At 41.1% G+C, this 14197-nt stretch overlaps 1 protein-coding gene across 1 annotated transcript in view; it reads left to right on the top strand.

The window, feature by feature from the left end:
• Positions 1-14197, top strand: part of UST (uronyl 2-sulfotransferase) — a 288838-nt gene that overhangs the window by 164081 nt on the left and 110560 nt on the right. Inside the window, exons 3-4 of the mRNA XM_026505011.4 lie at positions 2280-2435; positions 13751-13830. Of these exons, the coding sequence (XP_026360796.3) occupies positions 2280-2435; positions 13751-13830 (236 nt within the window). The remainder of the gene's footprint in view (positions 1-2279; positions 2436-13750; positions 13831-14197) is intronic.

Raw genomic sequence — 14197 nt, 5'->3', positions numbered from 1 at the left:
CATCAAAAAGAATAAAAGGAGTGTGAGGCTTGTATGCTGAAAACTACAAAACACTGTGAAACAAATGAAATGAGAACTAAATAAGAGGAAAGACATCCCATGTTCATGGATTAGAAAACTTAATATTATTAATATAGCAGTAGTCCCCAGATTGAGCTATAGTTTCAACACAATCCCTGTCAAAATTTCAACTGCCTTTTTTTTTTTTTACAGAAATTAACAGTCTGGTTCTAAAACTCATATGGGATGCAAGGGATCCAGAATAGCCAAAACAATCTTGAAAAGGAACAAAGTTGGAGGAACTCACCCTTTTTAATTTCAAAACTTATAACTCAGCAGAGTAATCAAGATTCTGTGGTACTGGCATAAGAATAAACACATAGATTGGGGCGCCTGGATGGCTCAGTCAGTTAAGCATCTGCCTTTGGCTCAGGTCATGATCTCAGGGTCCTGGGATCGAGCCCCACATCGGGCTCCTTGCTCAGCCTCCTTCTCTCTCTCTCTCCACTGCTCCCCTACTTGTGCTATCTCTCTCTCTCTCAAATAAATAAATAAAATCTTCTTTAAAAAAAAAGAATATACACATAAATCAATAGGGTAGAACTGAGAATCCAGAAATAAATTCATACATTTATGGTTAGTGGATTTTCAACAGGGTGCCAAACAATTAAATGGAGAAAGAATAGTCTTCAGTAAATGGTGCTGGGACAAATAGCTATTCACATGCAAAAGAATGAAGTTAGATCACTAGCTCACATCATACACAAAATTAACTCAAAATGAATCAGACCTAAATGTTTCCACTAAAACCATAAAACTCTTAGGAGAAAACATTCATGGGTTAGGCAATGGTTTCTTAGATGTAATACCAAAAACATAACGCTCTGAAGGAAAATTAGATAAGTTAAACTTCATCAAAATTAAACACTTTTGTACTTCAAAGGACACAGTCCTTTGGGAGAAATGGGAAATATTTGCAGATCATATAGTCACAAATCCAGAATAAATATAGCACTTTTAAAACTCAATAATAAAGAGACAAATAACCCAGTTTTAAAATGGGCAAAAGATTTGAATAGACATTTCTCCAAAAAAAATACACAAATGTCCAATAAGCACAAGAAATATGCTCAACATCATTAGTCATCAGGGAAATGCAAATCAAAACAATGAGATACCGCTTCACATCCATTAGGATGGCTATAAAAAAGCGGGCAATAACAAGTGTTGGCAAGGATGTGGAGAAATTGGAACTCTCCTGATTTGCTGGTGAAATATAAAATGGTGCAGCTGCATTGAAAACAGTTTGGCAGTTCTTCAAAAAATTAAACAGAATTACCATATGATCCAGCAGTTCCACTCCTAAGATATATACAAGGTGAATCAAAAACATACATCCACACAAAAGCGTATACACAAATGTTCATCGCGGCATTATTCATAGTAGCCCAAAAGTGGAAACAATCCAAATGTCCATCAACTCATGAATGTTTAAACAAGATATGGTATATCCATACAGTGTAATATTATTCAGCCATATAAAGGAGAGAAGTACAGATTCATACTACAATATGGATGAATCTTGAACACCTTATGCTAACGGAAGAAGCCAGACACAAAAGGTCACGTATGATTCTATTTATAGGAGATGTCCGGAATGCTATAGGTGAAAACCGTAGAGACAGAAAGTAGATAAGTGGTTTCATGGGACCAAGGTAGTGAGGGAAATGAAAAGTGAGTACTAATGGGTTATGGTGTTTCTTTTAGGGGAAATGAAATGTTCTACAATTAGATAGAGGTGATAGTTGCACAACTTTGTGAATACATTAAAACCACTGAATTGTACACTTCGAAAGGGTGAGTGTTATTGTGAGTTTTTATTTCTGTCTCAATTTTTAGTTACTATATTTTTTCCATGACCACCCTACAACCTGAGTTCTAATAAAGCATAATATAACTTGCAAAAGCATGTTGTCATCAAAGCACATATTTATATATTTCATTCCTAAGAAGAAACAAAAGAAGCTTCATAATTAGTCTCATGGTTGGCATGAAATTTTACCAATTTTAAGTGTCAGTGCAGAGAGAGAGACAACGAGTCCAAGATTTCTCTCAAGTTAAATTATGAGGGTAAAACATGAGTTTATTGCTTCTGTTCTCCCATTGACTTGACACCAACCCTTCTCAGACTGATTAGACATTTGTTGTTCTGAAGTTGGGGGAAGAATCCCAATTTCTCTAACTCAAAGTCTCACATTTGCTCTCTTGTTCTTTCCCAGGTGCTACCTTTCCCCAGCCAGGTGGTCTACAACAGAGTAGGCAAGTGTGGGAGTCGTACTGTGGTCTTGCTTCTGAGAATCTTGTCGGAAAAGCACGGATTCAATTTGGTCACGTCAGACATTCACAACAAAACCAGGCTTACTAAAAATGAACAAGTAAGTTGTCTTTGCCTGTGGTTAAGTTGTACTTTTGTGTCAATTCATTTATGTAATTAGTGGGCATCCCTCAAACACCTAACGAATGAATACCAGAGTTGCAATGTCATACTGTATTTTTGCCAGAGTGTGGAAGGAAATTTAAGTTAAAGGTTCTGAAGGAAGTCTTTAGACAGGAAGTTTCCCTGAAGGGATACTTTTATTAAGACAGATGAAGGACAGTGTATACTCGCCATTGTCTATTTACCTAAAATTAGCAATGCATGATTCTCAAATAATTACACTGAGCTACAAATAATGCTGATGTCCTGACAACAAAAATAAGAAAGCTATTTTAATATTTCTTTTTCTGCTTTTTTTCACAATTGCCCTAAGTCTTTATGGTTATAATAGAGAGAAAATTCTCTTTGGGCCAGGAATCTGATTGGTTGATAGCATGAGCTTCTTGCTATGGTTGAGCTCAGGGGGTCTTGAGCTCCCAAATCAGCATTTGGCATATTCAGTGGAAGCCAAAGAATTACCCCATTTCCCAGGAAGAATTCTGCCTCTGTGTGGCCGAGCCATACCAGTGGACATGCGGGTGGTAGATTAGGGGTGCTGTGGTCTGCCAGGAAGCTGTGAAGACAGATTTTACTCTGTAAGCGTCTACAAAAACAGGGTCAACAGTCTCCATTGAGGTGCTTTGCTCATGTCCAAAAGTTAGGGCCTCACGGTCTCTCACGGTCATTTTACAAGGTCAGGTTTATTAGCTTGGTCTGAACAAGTTGCTTCTGTCCCCTTAGATGCTTAGGATGGATGAACAGCCACCAGCACAAGTCAGAGTTCTTCAGACTATAGAACCAGTAGGATGGAGAATCTAGATAGATGATAGATCGATAGATCGATAGATCGATAGATCGATAGATAGATAGATAGATAGATAGACAGACAAAAAGGGGGTTATTATGAGGAATTGGCTCATGCAATAGTGGAGGCCAGTAAGTCCCACAGTCTGCCATCAGCCAGCTGCAGACCCAAGAAAGCCACTGGCATAATTCAGTCTTAGTCCAAATATGAAGGCGTGAGAACCAGGGGAGTCAGTGATGTAAATCCCAACGCAAGGGGAGGAGAAGGTAAGATGTGATATCCCAGCTTAATCAGGGAGGCAGGAAAAAGGGGAGAATTCCTTCTTCCTTTGCATATGTTTCTATTCAGGACTTCAAGGGATTGGATGATGCCCACCCACACTGGGGAGGAAGGTCTGCTTTATTAAGTCCACTGATTCAAATGCTAATCACACCCTCACAGACACACCCAGAAGTATTATTTAATCTGGGTACCCCTTGGCCACTCAAGCTGACAGATAAAATTAACCATCACATCACCCAGTGAGTACAGAAATTTGGGGAATAAACAAAGCACATGGTTTACTATCAGATTGAAACCATAATTAGGGAAATTTTTACCCAGGTCCACTTCTTTCTGACATAATCCTCAGCTTCGAGGCATTCAACCTCCCAGACAGAAGGAATCTTCATTATTAATTTACAATAGCCTGTCTTTCTCTTTTATCTTGGGGGATAGTAGGACTCTTTTAAGACAATAGCAGAACTAGTGGTACTCACTGTAAAGCCAGATCGTTTGGTGTCTTCCAGTGCAGACATCAAAAAGCCCCTTCCTTTGACAACTTCCATTAAAGGCTCTCTTGAGTATCAAGTTTGAATAGTCATTTCCAATCAGCAAAAAATATTTTGAAATCAGCCTTTATAGATTGTGCAGTAGGCTCTCAATAGAAAAATCACACTTGGTGACATTTAAGGATATCACGTTTTATGAATAACTAGAATAGGACTAGGTTCTCTTTCATTTTCTTACCTGATCGAGAAGCTCATCCTATCAGGCTGGTTATGCCCTTGTCACTGCCTGAAAGAAAATGACTATGAATAATTAGCCTATGTTATTGCAATTGTATTACAATTATTGAATTTGGTTTTCCTTGGAGTCTAGGTCTTTGGGTCTGTGTATCAGATTATATTTAAATATTCCTATTGTGGAAACTGTGCCCACTTCTCAGACGTCTCATAAGACACCCCGTAGCTTGATTTTAGTGCCCACTGCTAAAAGAGTACAAGCAACCCAGAGAGAACAGGACAAAGGCAAGCACAGTATGAGACACTGCGCTATTCGGGAATGCCCTTGAAGAGAAAAGACAAAATACAGTGTTTAAACTGGGCCTTTGCACCTACTTTGCTTCCTGTCAGAAGCAAACATGAGAAATTAAAATAAAGTTGTGACTCTCAAGAGAAGCATGTTAGATTTAAAAATAACAGTAACTTACTAATGGTATATACATTGTTAAATCCAGAAAGGGTTAAAGACAGAGTCATCCTCGTCCTCTAAAAGAGAGGTTAGTTCTCATCTGTTTGGAATGATTGGCTTGTCTGGAAGCCAGGGAACAGACTAGACAATCTTTTAAGGTTCTTTCCAGCCCTGTGATTCTGTGATATATTTATACAACTTCTAGCATAATCTATGTATGGTGTAGTTGAAACACTTCTGATTCCTGTGGTCAGTGTAACCTAGAATATATTTCATTACTTCATGATTCCAGATTCCTATTAAATTATAAGGCTAGTCTTTAAAAACTGCGGGGAATGATAAGGTAGGAGAAAACAAATGATTCGGCTGTGACAACATACGTAACGAGTGACAGCTGCCTCTCTGTAGCTAGCTGACTGCTACAGAGAGGACCCAAGTTTCAAGAAGCTCGAGAGAGCTTCAAGGAGCTCTTTCCCCTGTTATATGCATCCCTTGTGCTCAAGTTACAGAGCGCATAAAGCAAGTGGAGGAAAAAATATTATTTTAACCTAATATATTCAAGAAATAATTTGCAGTAAGAATAGCTCCTCTGCTCGGTAATTTATTAAAGGAAAAAGGAAGATGTGATTTCGGAGATGAGTTAACATTTTACAGTCAGTGATTCTCAACCTTTAAGCTGGGGCGCTCTGACATGTTCCCATGGAAACACTGTTCCCCATAGTTAATAACAATCCCACTTCAGGTGCAGCATGAGTTAAACAGGCCCTTGTGGGCTGGCCCAGTCTCTCTCCACCATGTAGAACGTTTCTTTTATGAGAAAATGTGTTCCAAGTTCCCAACTACTGACTTACAAATGAACTTTGGAATAGTATCCACTCATAAGAGTGGAATTATCTATACCATTCCATTCATACACAAAGGCACTTCTCTTGGCCAGAGTCAAATTCATGCATACATTTCTCCCTGGAGGATAGTTGTCATTACACACACACATACACACACACTCCGCGAGTGCAGAGTAATAAGTTTAACTAAGTCTATTTAATGGAATAAGACACTGAAGGGATTATTAAAAAGGAAAGGGAGCACAAGGACACCAAATGTTACAATACCAATAAAAATCCCATTACATCTGCCCTTATAGAAACAGAAAGACCATTGATGTTTATATTTTTAAAACTCTACCTCAACGGAAGAGTGTGGACACCTGCTGCTGGCCAAATGCTGGACATTTTCGGGGCATAGGATGCAAGCCCGTGAGAACATCATCTCATTTATACCCTGAAACCTGATTTCAGTTTCTTGGGCTGGTTTAGATAATCTCTTAGAAAATCAGAAAATGGAGATTATATACAATTTAAAAGATAGGGAACTATTTTCCAGAAGACATTAGGGTTATCGCAAAAAAACTCGTAACCATCTTTGTTAATGGTCTGACCCTATTTCAGATCATGGCTCCGAGTACAATGAAGGTCAGACCTTCACGCACCACGGGCACATCACAGATATAAAGGATTCAAAGTTATTTCATTCTTATGGGAGAGGGGCAAAAACTGTTAGATACAAACAAAGAGATCGAGAAAGCAAATAATTTCACTATTTTTATTTATGTCAGAGCTACTGAGAATTGCACATTGGAAATGGCACCTGCCACATGCTAATTATTTTACTTCATTACTTCATTTCATTCTTTTGGACCGAAAATTATACCAATGAATGGGTATAATTCTTCATTTTATGGCTGGGAAAATTAAGACAACCAGATTAAGTCACTTTACCAATGAAATAGAATAGAATGCCTGTGCTGCTTGGACTTGAACCTGGGTCTTCTAGAATCCAAAGCCATTCTCCCAATGCAGTGGCTTTCCATTCTGGCTACACAGCAGAATCTCCAGCAGAGCCTTTGAAACACAGAGTTGCAATGGCCCTTCTCCTGGAGATTCTAGGGTGAAGTCCAGAAAACTTTGTACTTTTTTTTACTGAAACGTCATATAGGGTTAGGAATCCTGTCAAAACTCTCACATCAGCATTTCCCTAAGTGGGTTCCTGAAAATCTTAGTCCCCTGAGGCACTGAAAAAAAAATTTGTTTTAAAGAAAATACCATGGTTAAATAAACTTAGGGAATGCGCTCCCCCATCCCCAGGTCCCCCCTCTGGGAGATTTATATCAATTGTTCACATTTTAAAGACTGAGAGTTCTTTCAATTAAAAACCAAATTAACAATCTATTGAATCGGCTTGCTCCTAGAGTTTCCCAGTCTTACTTGGCCAGGGGAGGCTTTCTGAGCGCTTGTGGCTGTGGCATACATCCCACAGAACTCCCACTCCCAGCCTGGAAAATGCTGCACCAGCCTCTTCAGTCGCTTCTGCCAATCATGCCAGGAAAGGCTACTCTTTCACTATAAACTTCACATCTGCTTTGACTCTCTTCAACAGCTATTCAAATTATCCAAACCTTGAAAAGTATTCAAGGGGTGGAGGAGACAGAGACCCTGTGCCCGTGCGCTCTGGACTGCTTTCGCTTCTTGGTCAAAAACAGAATTACTTCACCATGTTTGAAACTCCCCTTTGCCTTGCTCTCGCCAGTGCAAGCTCTAAGCGTGACCGTGACAATGTAGCATTGCAACTCCAAAAAGGAAAACTCACCTGCAGAGACCATGTTGGATTTGGAGGTGGTCTAGAGGCCACGGGGGCTCCTTCCAGGTTTCCCTACGGCAGGGGCATCTGGCCTCTGTTTATTAACAAAGGTTCACTTGCTCCGTTCCAGAGCCGGTCTCGCTATTGTGTCTTCATTCATTTGGGTGAATATTTATGGAGGACTTACTAATAACGCTGTATATTGAGCCCCGATTGCACGCTAGATGTTTGTGTACCTTTTTTCTAGTCCTTTCTTCGACATTATTAGGAAGGTGTTACCACCCCATTTTATGCGAAGCAGCAAGTGTTCAAGAAGAATAGGGGAGAATGAGACTTGAAAGGGAACTGGGGTCAAATCCAAGAGAACACTGAATGCCAGGCTAGGGAGGTGGAACTTCATTCGGTGGGCAGTGGGAAAGCCATTAAATAAGCCGTTCTTAGTCATGACAAGCATCAAAATCTTCTTGGGAGCTTCTTCATGACGCATGTTTCCTGGTCCTACCTACTACAAAATACTGAGTTAGACTCTTAAGGGTAGAGCCCTGTTATTTGTATCTTTGGCAGGAAAAAAATTTCCAAAGAGGTCTTCATGCACAATTCTAGTGAAGGATCATTGCATGAAAGGCTCTAATTATTTAGAAAGTTGTCATTTTATTAAAGTGAACCCTCCAGTAAGCAAGAAAAATTCCTTTTTCACCTGAGAGTCTCTCAGACCTCTGAAGCCATCATGTTTCCTCTGAGGTATTGAGTGGTGGTCTCCTTGGGAGCCTGCATGTTTATCCCAGGAATGCTTCCCTTGCTTGAGACGCATCTGGAAAAGTCTCTGCAGAATGACCCTCAGAGTTTCCTGACTTTATAGTAGTAGCGACAGTGCCCACAGGCATCAGAGCTGCTCCGGCAGGACCTTGGAATCCAATCAACAAGATTAGCGGACTATCTATCTCCAGGTCACGGGAGGGATGAATTTACCCAACTTATCTTGGATTTCTGCAGACAAAAGCTTAGTCTGCTAAATGGAAACTCAGTAGAAAGAAAAGGTAACCATTGGAAGAAGGAACAAGGCCCCCAAAATTACAATGTTTTCTTCTGTCCTTCCAATTATAGCAGCAAGATTGATTTTCTCTGCTATTCAGACCCAGCCTCTTTGGCTTGTTCGTGTCATTGCTCCCCCTAGTGGACTTAGTCTACATTGCAGGCTTTTGTGGGGGCGAGAGGAAGGTAGGAAGGCCATCCTGCCTCTTGCTAGAAAGGCTTCCCCGCAGGCAGGAGGAAGAGGGAAAGGTAACCCGAGCCTGGAGCTATCCTCCCAGTCTCTGAGGTTAAAGGGCCACAGAGTTCTCCTCTGAGCAACTCCTTATATGGCTTTGATGTGTTAAAAACATGTCTTTTCTTTCATTAAGATGTTTTGCAAAAGTATAAGGCCTCTAGTTGCTCACAAGGGACATGAGAATTCAGACCAGAGTGGGGTCAGGACTCTGTCAATTACCGCTGACAAGCATTTTCTAAAGATGTTGGGAGTGAAGTCTTTCACTAATAGCTGTGCTTGTAGAACTGCAGGTAAAGGTTTTCTGCTCTACCATCCCAGCCAGTTAGATGGAAAACAAAAGATTCAAAATCCCTTCCTCACAGATCCTCTGCATTATAAATTCCGTTTGATTCTTACCTTTTTTTTAAAACCTCAATTCGCTTTCATTCTCAGATGCACTGTGGCTTAACTTCTTCCTTTAGATATATTCCATTCCATAGCGTTTTTCCCCCCAGTAATTTTAAACCCATTCCTGTTCTTGTTAAAATATACTGTTTTCCCACCTAGAACTTTAAAAATATATATGTATTTTCTCTGATATTTTAATGCTTTCATATTTTATTATTTTTAATGCTTTTCCACCTGCTATAACTTTCAGTTTTTCAGCATATCACATGAAAGGTAGAAAATTTATATTCCCATAAACCCTCTTTAGTCTCTGGAGTTATTTTGCTAACCAACCTCTTCCTCCCATTTTAAGAGGTTATGTATAGATCACAAAGCATCAGGAACGGTGAGAAGATTGCAGCTCAGCGATAGAGACAGGATTTCTGGAGTCTGGAGACCACAATCTCTGAAGCCTTTCTGTGCCTCAGTTTCCTAATCTGTAAAGTGTAGATAATAATACTTAATCTGTGGAGTCATTTGAGGACGAATGAGAGCATGTGAAGAAAGAGCTTCTGGGTCCAGTGCGTAGCCCAGAAACCACTCAGGAAATGATCGTGTAGTGTTGCTATGTCTTAGATGTCACCCCAGGGTGATGAATGGACAGGTTTGTCCCAGAAAGGCTAACCGCATCACCTGAGAGAGAATTCTGTCTTCAGTGAACGTTTCTTGACTCCAAAAAAGTCTTTCTGAAGAGGGTGTCTTCACACCGTAAGCAGTTATGAGGTATGTGGTCTATGCAAGGCTTTCTGGAGAAGTAATTAGAGCCCAGCCTCGACCCTCAAGGGCCTTACAGTCTGGTTCAAAACTAGCGCACCAACTCTACTATGATGTAATGTAAAAAGTGGGCATTCTAGAAGATCCTCAAAGCACTGTGGGAGATCAAAGAAGACGATGGGATTTCAAGCCAAAGACGATCAAAACCAAACCCATTTGGCCTCACTTCTGCAGCCAGACCAGTTCCTGCACAGCATTCCCTGTCCCCATGAGTGGGCAGCAGCCTGCAATCAGATCCTGCCAGGGCTCTGGGAAGCTCTCTTGACCACTCCCTCTTTCCCTTCTGCGGCCACCTGGCCACAGGCCTGAGAGGATCCTCCCTCTTTAATGTCCAAGAAACCTCCTTATCTGTCCTCACTTTCAGTGACTTCCTTCCGTGGTTCTCAAACCTCAGTCCCTTAGAATCCCGTGGAGGCCTTGTTAAAACACAGATTGAGGGCCCCCACCCCCAGAGTTTCTTCTAATTCCCTTGGTTGGAGTGGGGCCTGAGAATTTGCATTTCTAGCAGGTTGCCACCCCAGTTGTTGCTGATGCTGCTGGTCTGGGGGCCACGCCAGGAAGCACTGTTTTAGCTCATGCTCCGATCATGTCCTATGGGGATTATTGCCCCATTCCTAGCTAACTGTCTGTCTCTAATCCTTCCCATCTTCACATTCTCAACCCCAATCTCAGATCTGGAAGGAAAAAAAAAAAAAAAAAAGCCCTTTCTGACTCCGGATTGCCCATAGCATCCGTATCAAAATTCCTCACGTGACCTCCAGGGTCCTCAATGACCCCGCTCCTAACTTCCCGTCTAGTGATAGCTGCTGCCTGGCAGATCCCACACCTGACCTCTAGCACACAGAACTCCTGGCAGTTTTAACATCCAGGTCATTTGGGGTCTTGTCCTTGGCATCTCCTGTTCACACTGCCTGCAATGCTGCGGGTCCCTTTCTTCACTTGGCAATTCCTGTGGGTCCTTGCAGACCGCTCGGGAGCGCCTCCTTGGGGAAACACTACTCTGTATCTGCGGGCAGAGATTGATGCCTCACCGCTGTGCGTGCTACCCCATGGTGGTTATTGCACAGTGAGACTTGCCTGCCAGTCCACCTCGCCCACAAGACCTTGAGCTTCCTGAGAGCAAGAGCCAAGTCTTTTATCTCTATAGCCATGACCCCAAATGATACATTGCCTGACACGGAGTTGGAAATCAGTGGGTGTTGAATGAAGGGAGATCCAGGAAGGCTGCTTTGAAAGAGGCAGGCATTTTAGCAAGATGTAAAGGTGGTTAGGGTTTGGACATGTAGAGGAAAGAGGAAGAACATCCCAGAAGAGGAAGCTTGGGCCTCAGCTTGGACATAGTCAGGCTTGGACACAGTGTGAGGAAGAAACAAAGAGAGGTCTGGTTTGGCTGTCCACGGGACATCTTGAACGTCAGTGGAGGGTGAGAGGAAAGGTAGACTCAACATGACTCCACAAGTGATTAAGTATAAAAGTCAGGAAAGACCCAGATCAGATGTAAAAATAGGGATAGTACCATTAACCAGGACCGCACGCCCCGGAGATGGAGTACGCTGGTTGAGGACTAAAGATGGACGAGGACCAAGAGTGTGGTTTGGGCCATTGTGGATTTGGGGACACTCCACTGTCTTGTCTTTCTGTGCCTTCCCTCTCACCTTACTTAAGTTTTGATCTCCAGGGCCTAGTAAGTGCTCAGTAAGTGCTGAACGAGTGAATGGTGAATGAATGTAGGCAGCGGAGTCACAGTAAAGGCCAGCAACGATCCTGCATGGGCCAAGGAAGAGGACAGGTGGTTTCTGAGATGAATTAGGTAGCATCATCATCACTCATGATGACATGTGGGTAAGACTTGGGCAAGAGAAAAGGCAGGCTGCTGGCAACAGTGAGAGGGCCAGGAGCGAACTCTGGGGAAGGGCAGCAGGCATGCAGAAGACCACTGCCTGCCTTGAGACCTGGGGAAGGTCTTAGTATTTGTGACGACAATCAAGGGACACTTTGACGGTAATGCCTTTAACCTGTGCTAGCGGTGCTTTGTAAGTGGCTTCACTATTTGTGTGCAGCGACGGAAGGTACGAGAGCGGGATATGCTCTCCGCCTTCACTCTACTAATGCAATAAACATGAGCCTTAGTACTTTTCTTCTATGTTTAAAGGTACGTGGAGAAAGAGTTACGCACTGTCACTGCTAATCCATTTCTCCCTGTGAAATAGACAGCTTTATGACTATTATGACACTGTTCTCCAAATCTAACCACTACTGTTCTTCCATTCAATTTAACACATTGACATGTGTTTAGAGAACATAATATAATGTTGAAAATGTGAAAGAAGCAGTTTTTCTTCTGACCTGTTCTTCCAGCCTTCCTGTACAATACCAGGGGGCTTTCTCATATTACTCATATAGTGCAGAGACATAGTTGAATAAAAATAATCTAGAGATTAAAGCATTAAGTGGTCTTTATATTAACACACCCACAGTGAAGTGTTATGTTTCTAAGCAGACATCCTCAGATGTCTTTGGTTGTGCTTCTAAATCTGTAATTCTAGTTGGTAGATCCATCGAAAATGAAAATTTGCAATTTGACCAAGCAGGAAGTTCTAGTGCCAAAAACAAGCGCTGGGATATGCTGGGGGGCGGGGGGTGCAGGGGGCGGATGGTACGTAGAGGATAAACAGCAGATAAAGAGGTAAGATTCAATTTCCTTTTAGCTCGGCTGAGGGACATGCAGACCATTGTTTACCCATGCCTGCCACTGATGAACAGAGCACAAGGTTATGAACCACAAGTCATTTACTTTTAAAATACAATTTCATTTCTTTAAACAACCATGGTAAGCATGAATATCTAATTAAAGGCATTAGACACTGAGGTCCTAGTGTAACAATCTGTAATGCAGGTGCTAGTTGGCATTCGTTCATTCAACAAATATTTATTGAGCATTTCTGTGCATGTCAGCCCTGATGGGACATGAGAGACCAAGGCAGAGCCGGGGTCTCTGTCCTGGATTTCCAGACTCTGATTTTACTGTTGTTGCCCTGAGTATGGCTAACACACGAACGCCTGCCTTTGTTTCCAGTTTTCTAGTTCCTAAAAGATGCTGCACTTCTGATATCCATCCAAAGTGGCAATTCTCAGTGTGCTCTTAAAAAATTCCACTGTGTGTCAGTATTGATGGGGCCAATTAGAAACTCTAAGGAAAGTGGAATTCAGGAAGTCAGGGAGTCGTAAGAATGCTTGGAATTTCTAACAGATTTTACTAAACATTTTCCGTATCATGACATGTTCCAGAAGACCATAAACGTTGCTTCATACAAATATAAACTCCTCTTTGCCTTGCTGATAACTGCAAATAAATACTTCAGATGGCCACCCACTAGAACCCCAAGAAGTTTGGGGCATTTGTGTGTTCCCTATAAAATATTTGCTTTGTACATTTTTGTAGTCAAAGGGGAAAATCATGAAGTGTTGGCTCCTTTTATTCCCAGTGTTAAAGTCTGTAGAACCAGTTTCAAATATTTCTGTAGATCTCAGTGATATCATTATAGAAATGTAAAATAATGTTTAACCTCTTGTCTTGATTTGACTTTTAAAGGAGGGGAATAAAGACATTTTTTTTTTAACTTAAATTTCAGTACAGCCAGACACTGAATTCTCCAGTTAAAATGACTTAACATGTCACATTGTTTTCATGGTAGCAATCAACTAAATTAAATACAGGACTATAAATTTGGATAGCAGTTTTATTCAGCAAGAAGCCTACCGTAAAGTTCCTAGGTGCTGCACCAAGCACAGCTGTTTGGCCCTGGTCCAAGACGTAATAGTGAGGATAAAGGAGTAGGGAACATAACCTTTAGCTTAATATAGTTTGGTAAATTAGATCCTATATATGCTAATTTTGTACTTTTTTTAATAGATGGAACTGATTAAAAATATAAGTACTGCCGAACAGCCCTATTTATTCACTCGACATGTTCATTTCCTCAACTTCTCAAGGTAAGATATTTTCCAGCTTAATGGTTCTTTCATTTCTTTTTAGTACTTAAACTCCTTCTAACACACAATTATTTTAAAATCTACCTTCATTTTCAAGGTAGTGCAATTGCCCCTGAAAGGACTTTTTAATCCATTTATGTTTGCTGTGGAGGGACCCAAATTTGAAATATTTGGACAGAAGCTTCATTTCTTTCTAGAATACTAATCTTAAATCTTTTGAGAACTTGAAATAATCTTAATGCAAAGCCATCTGACCTGATAGTTCCATTTTAAAGAAAAAATCAGATAAGTATTGAAACAAACTAAGAGGCAAGAGATGGGTATTTTAACAGAAAGATTTCATTGCACATGTTTATACAATTTGAAC

The sequence above is a fragment of the Ursus arctos genome, unplaced genomic scaffold (assembly GCF_023065955.2).
Source record: "Ursus arctos isolate Adak ecotype North America unplaced genomic scaffold, UrsArc2.0 scaffold_13, whole genome shotgun sequence".
Classification (NCBI taxonomy): Eukaryota; Metazoa; Chordata; class Mammalia; order Carnivora; family Ursidae; genus Ursus; species Ursus arctos.
Note: the sequence above shows the minus strand (reverse complement) of the source record. Positions and strands in the feature narration are given on the sequence as shown.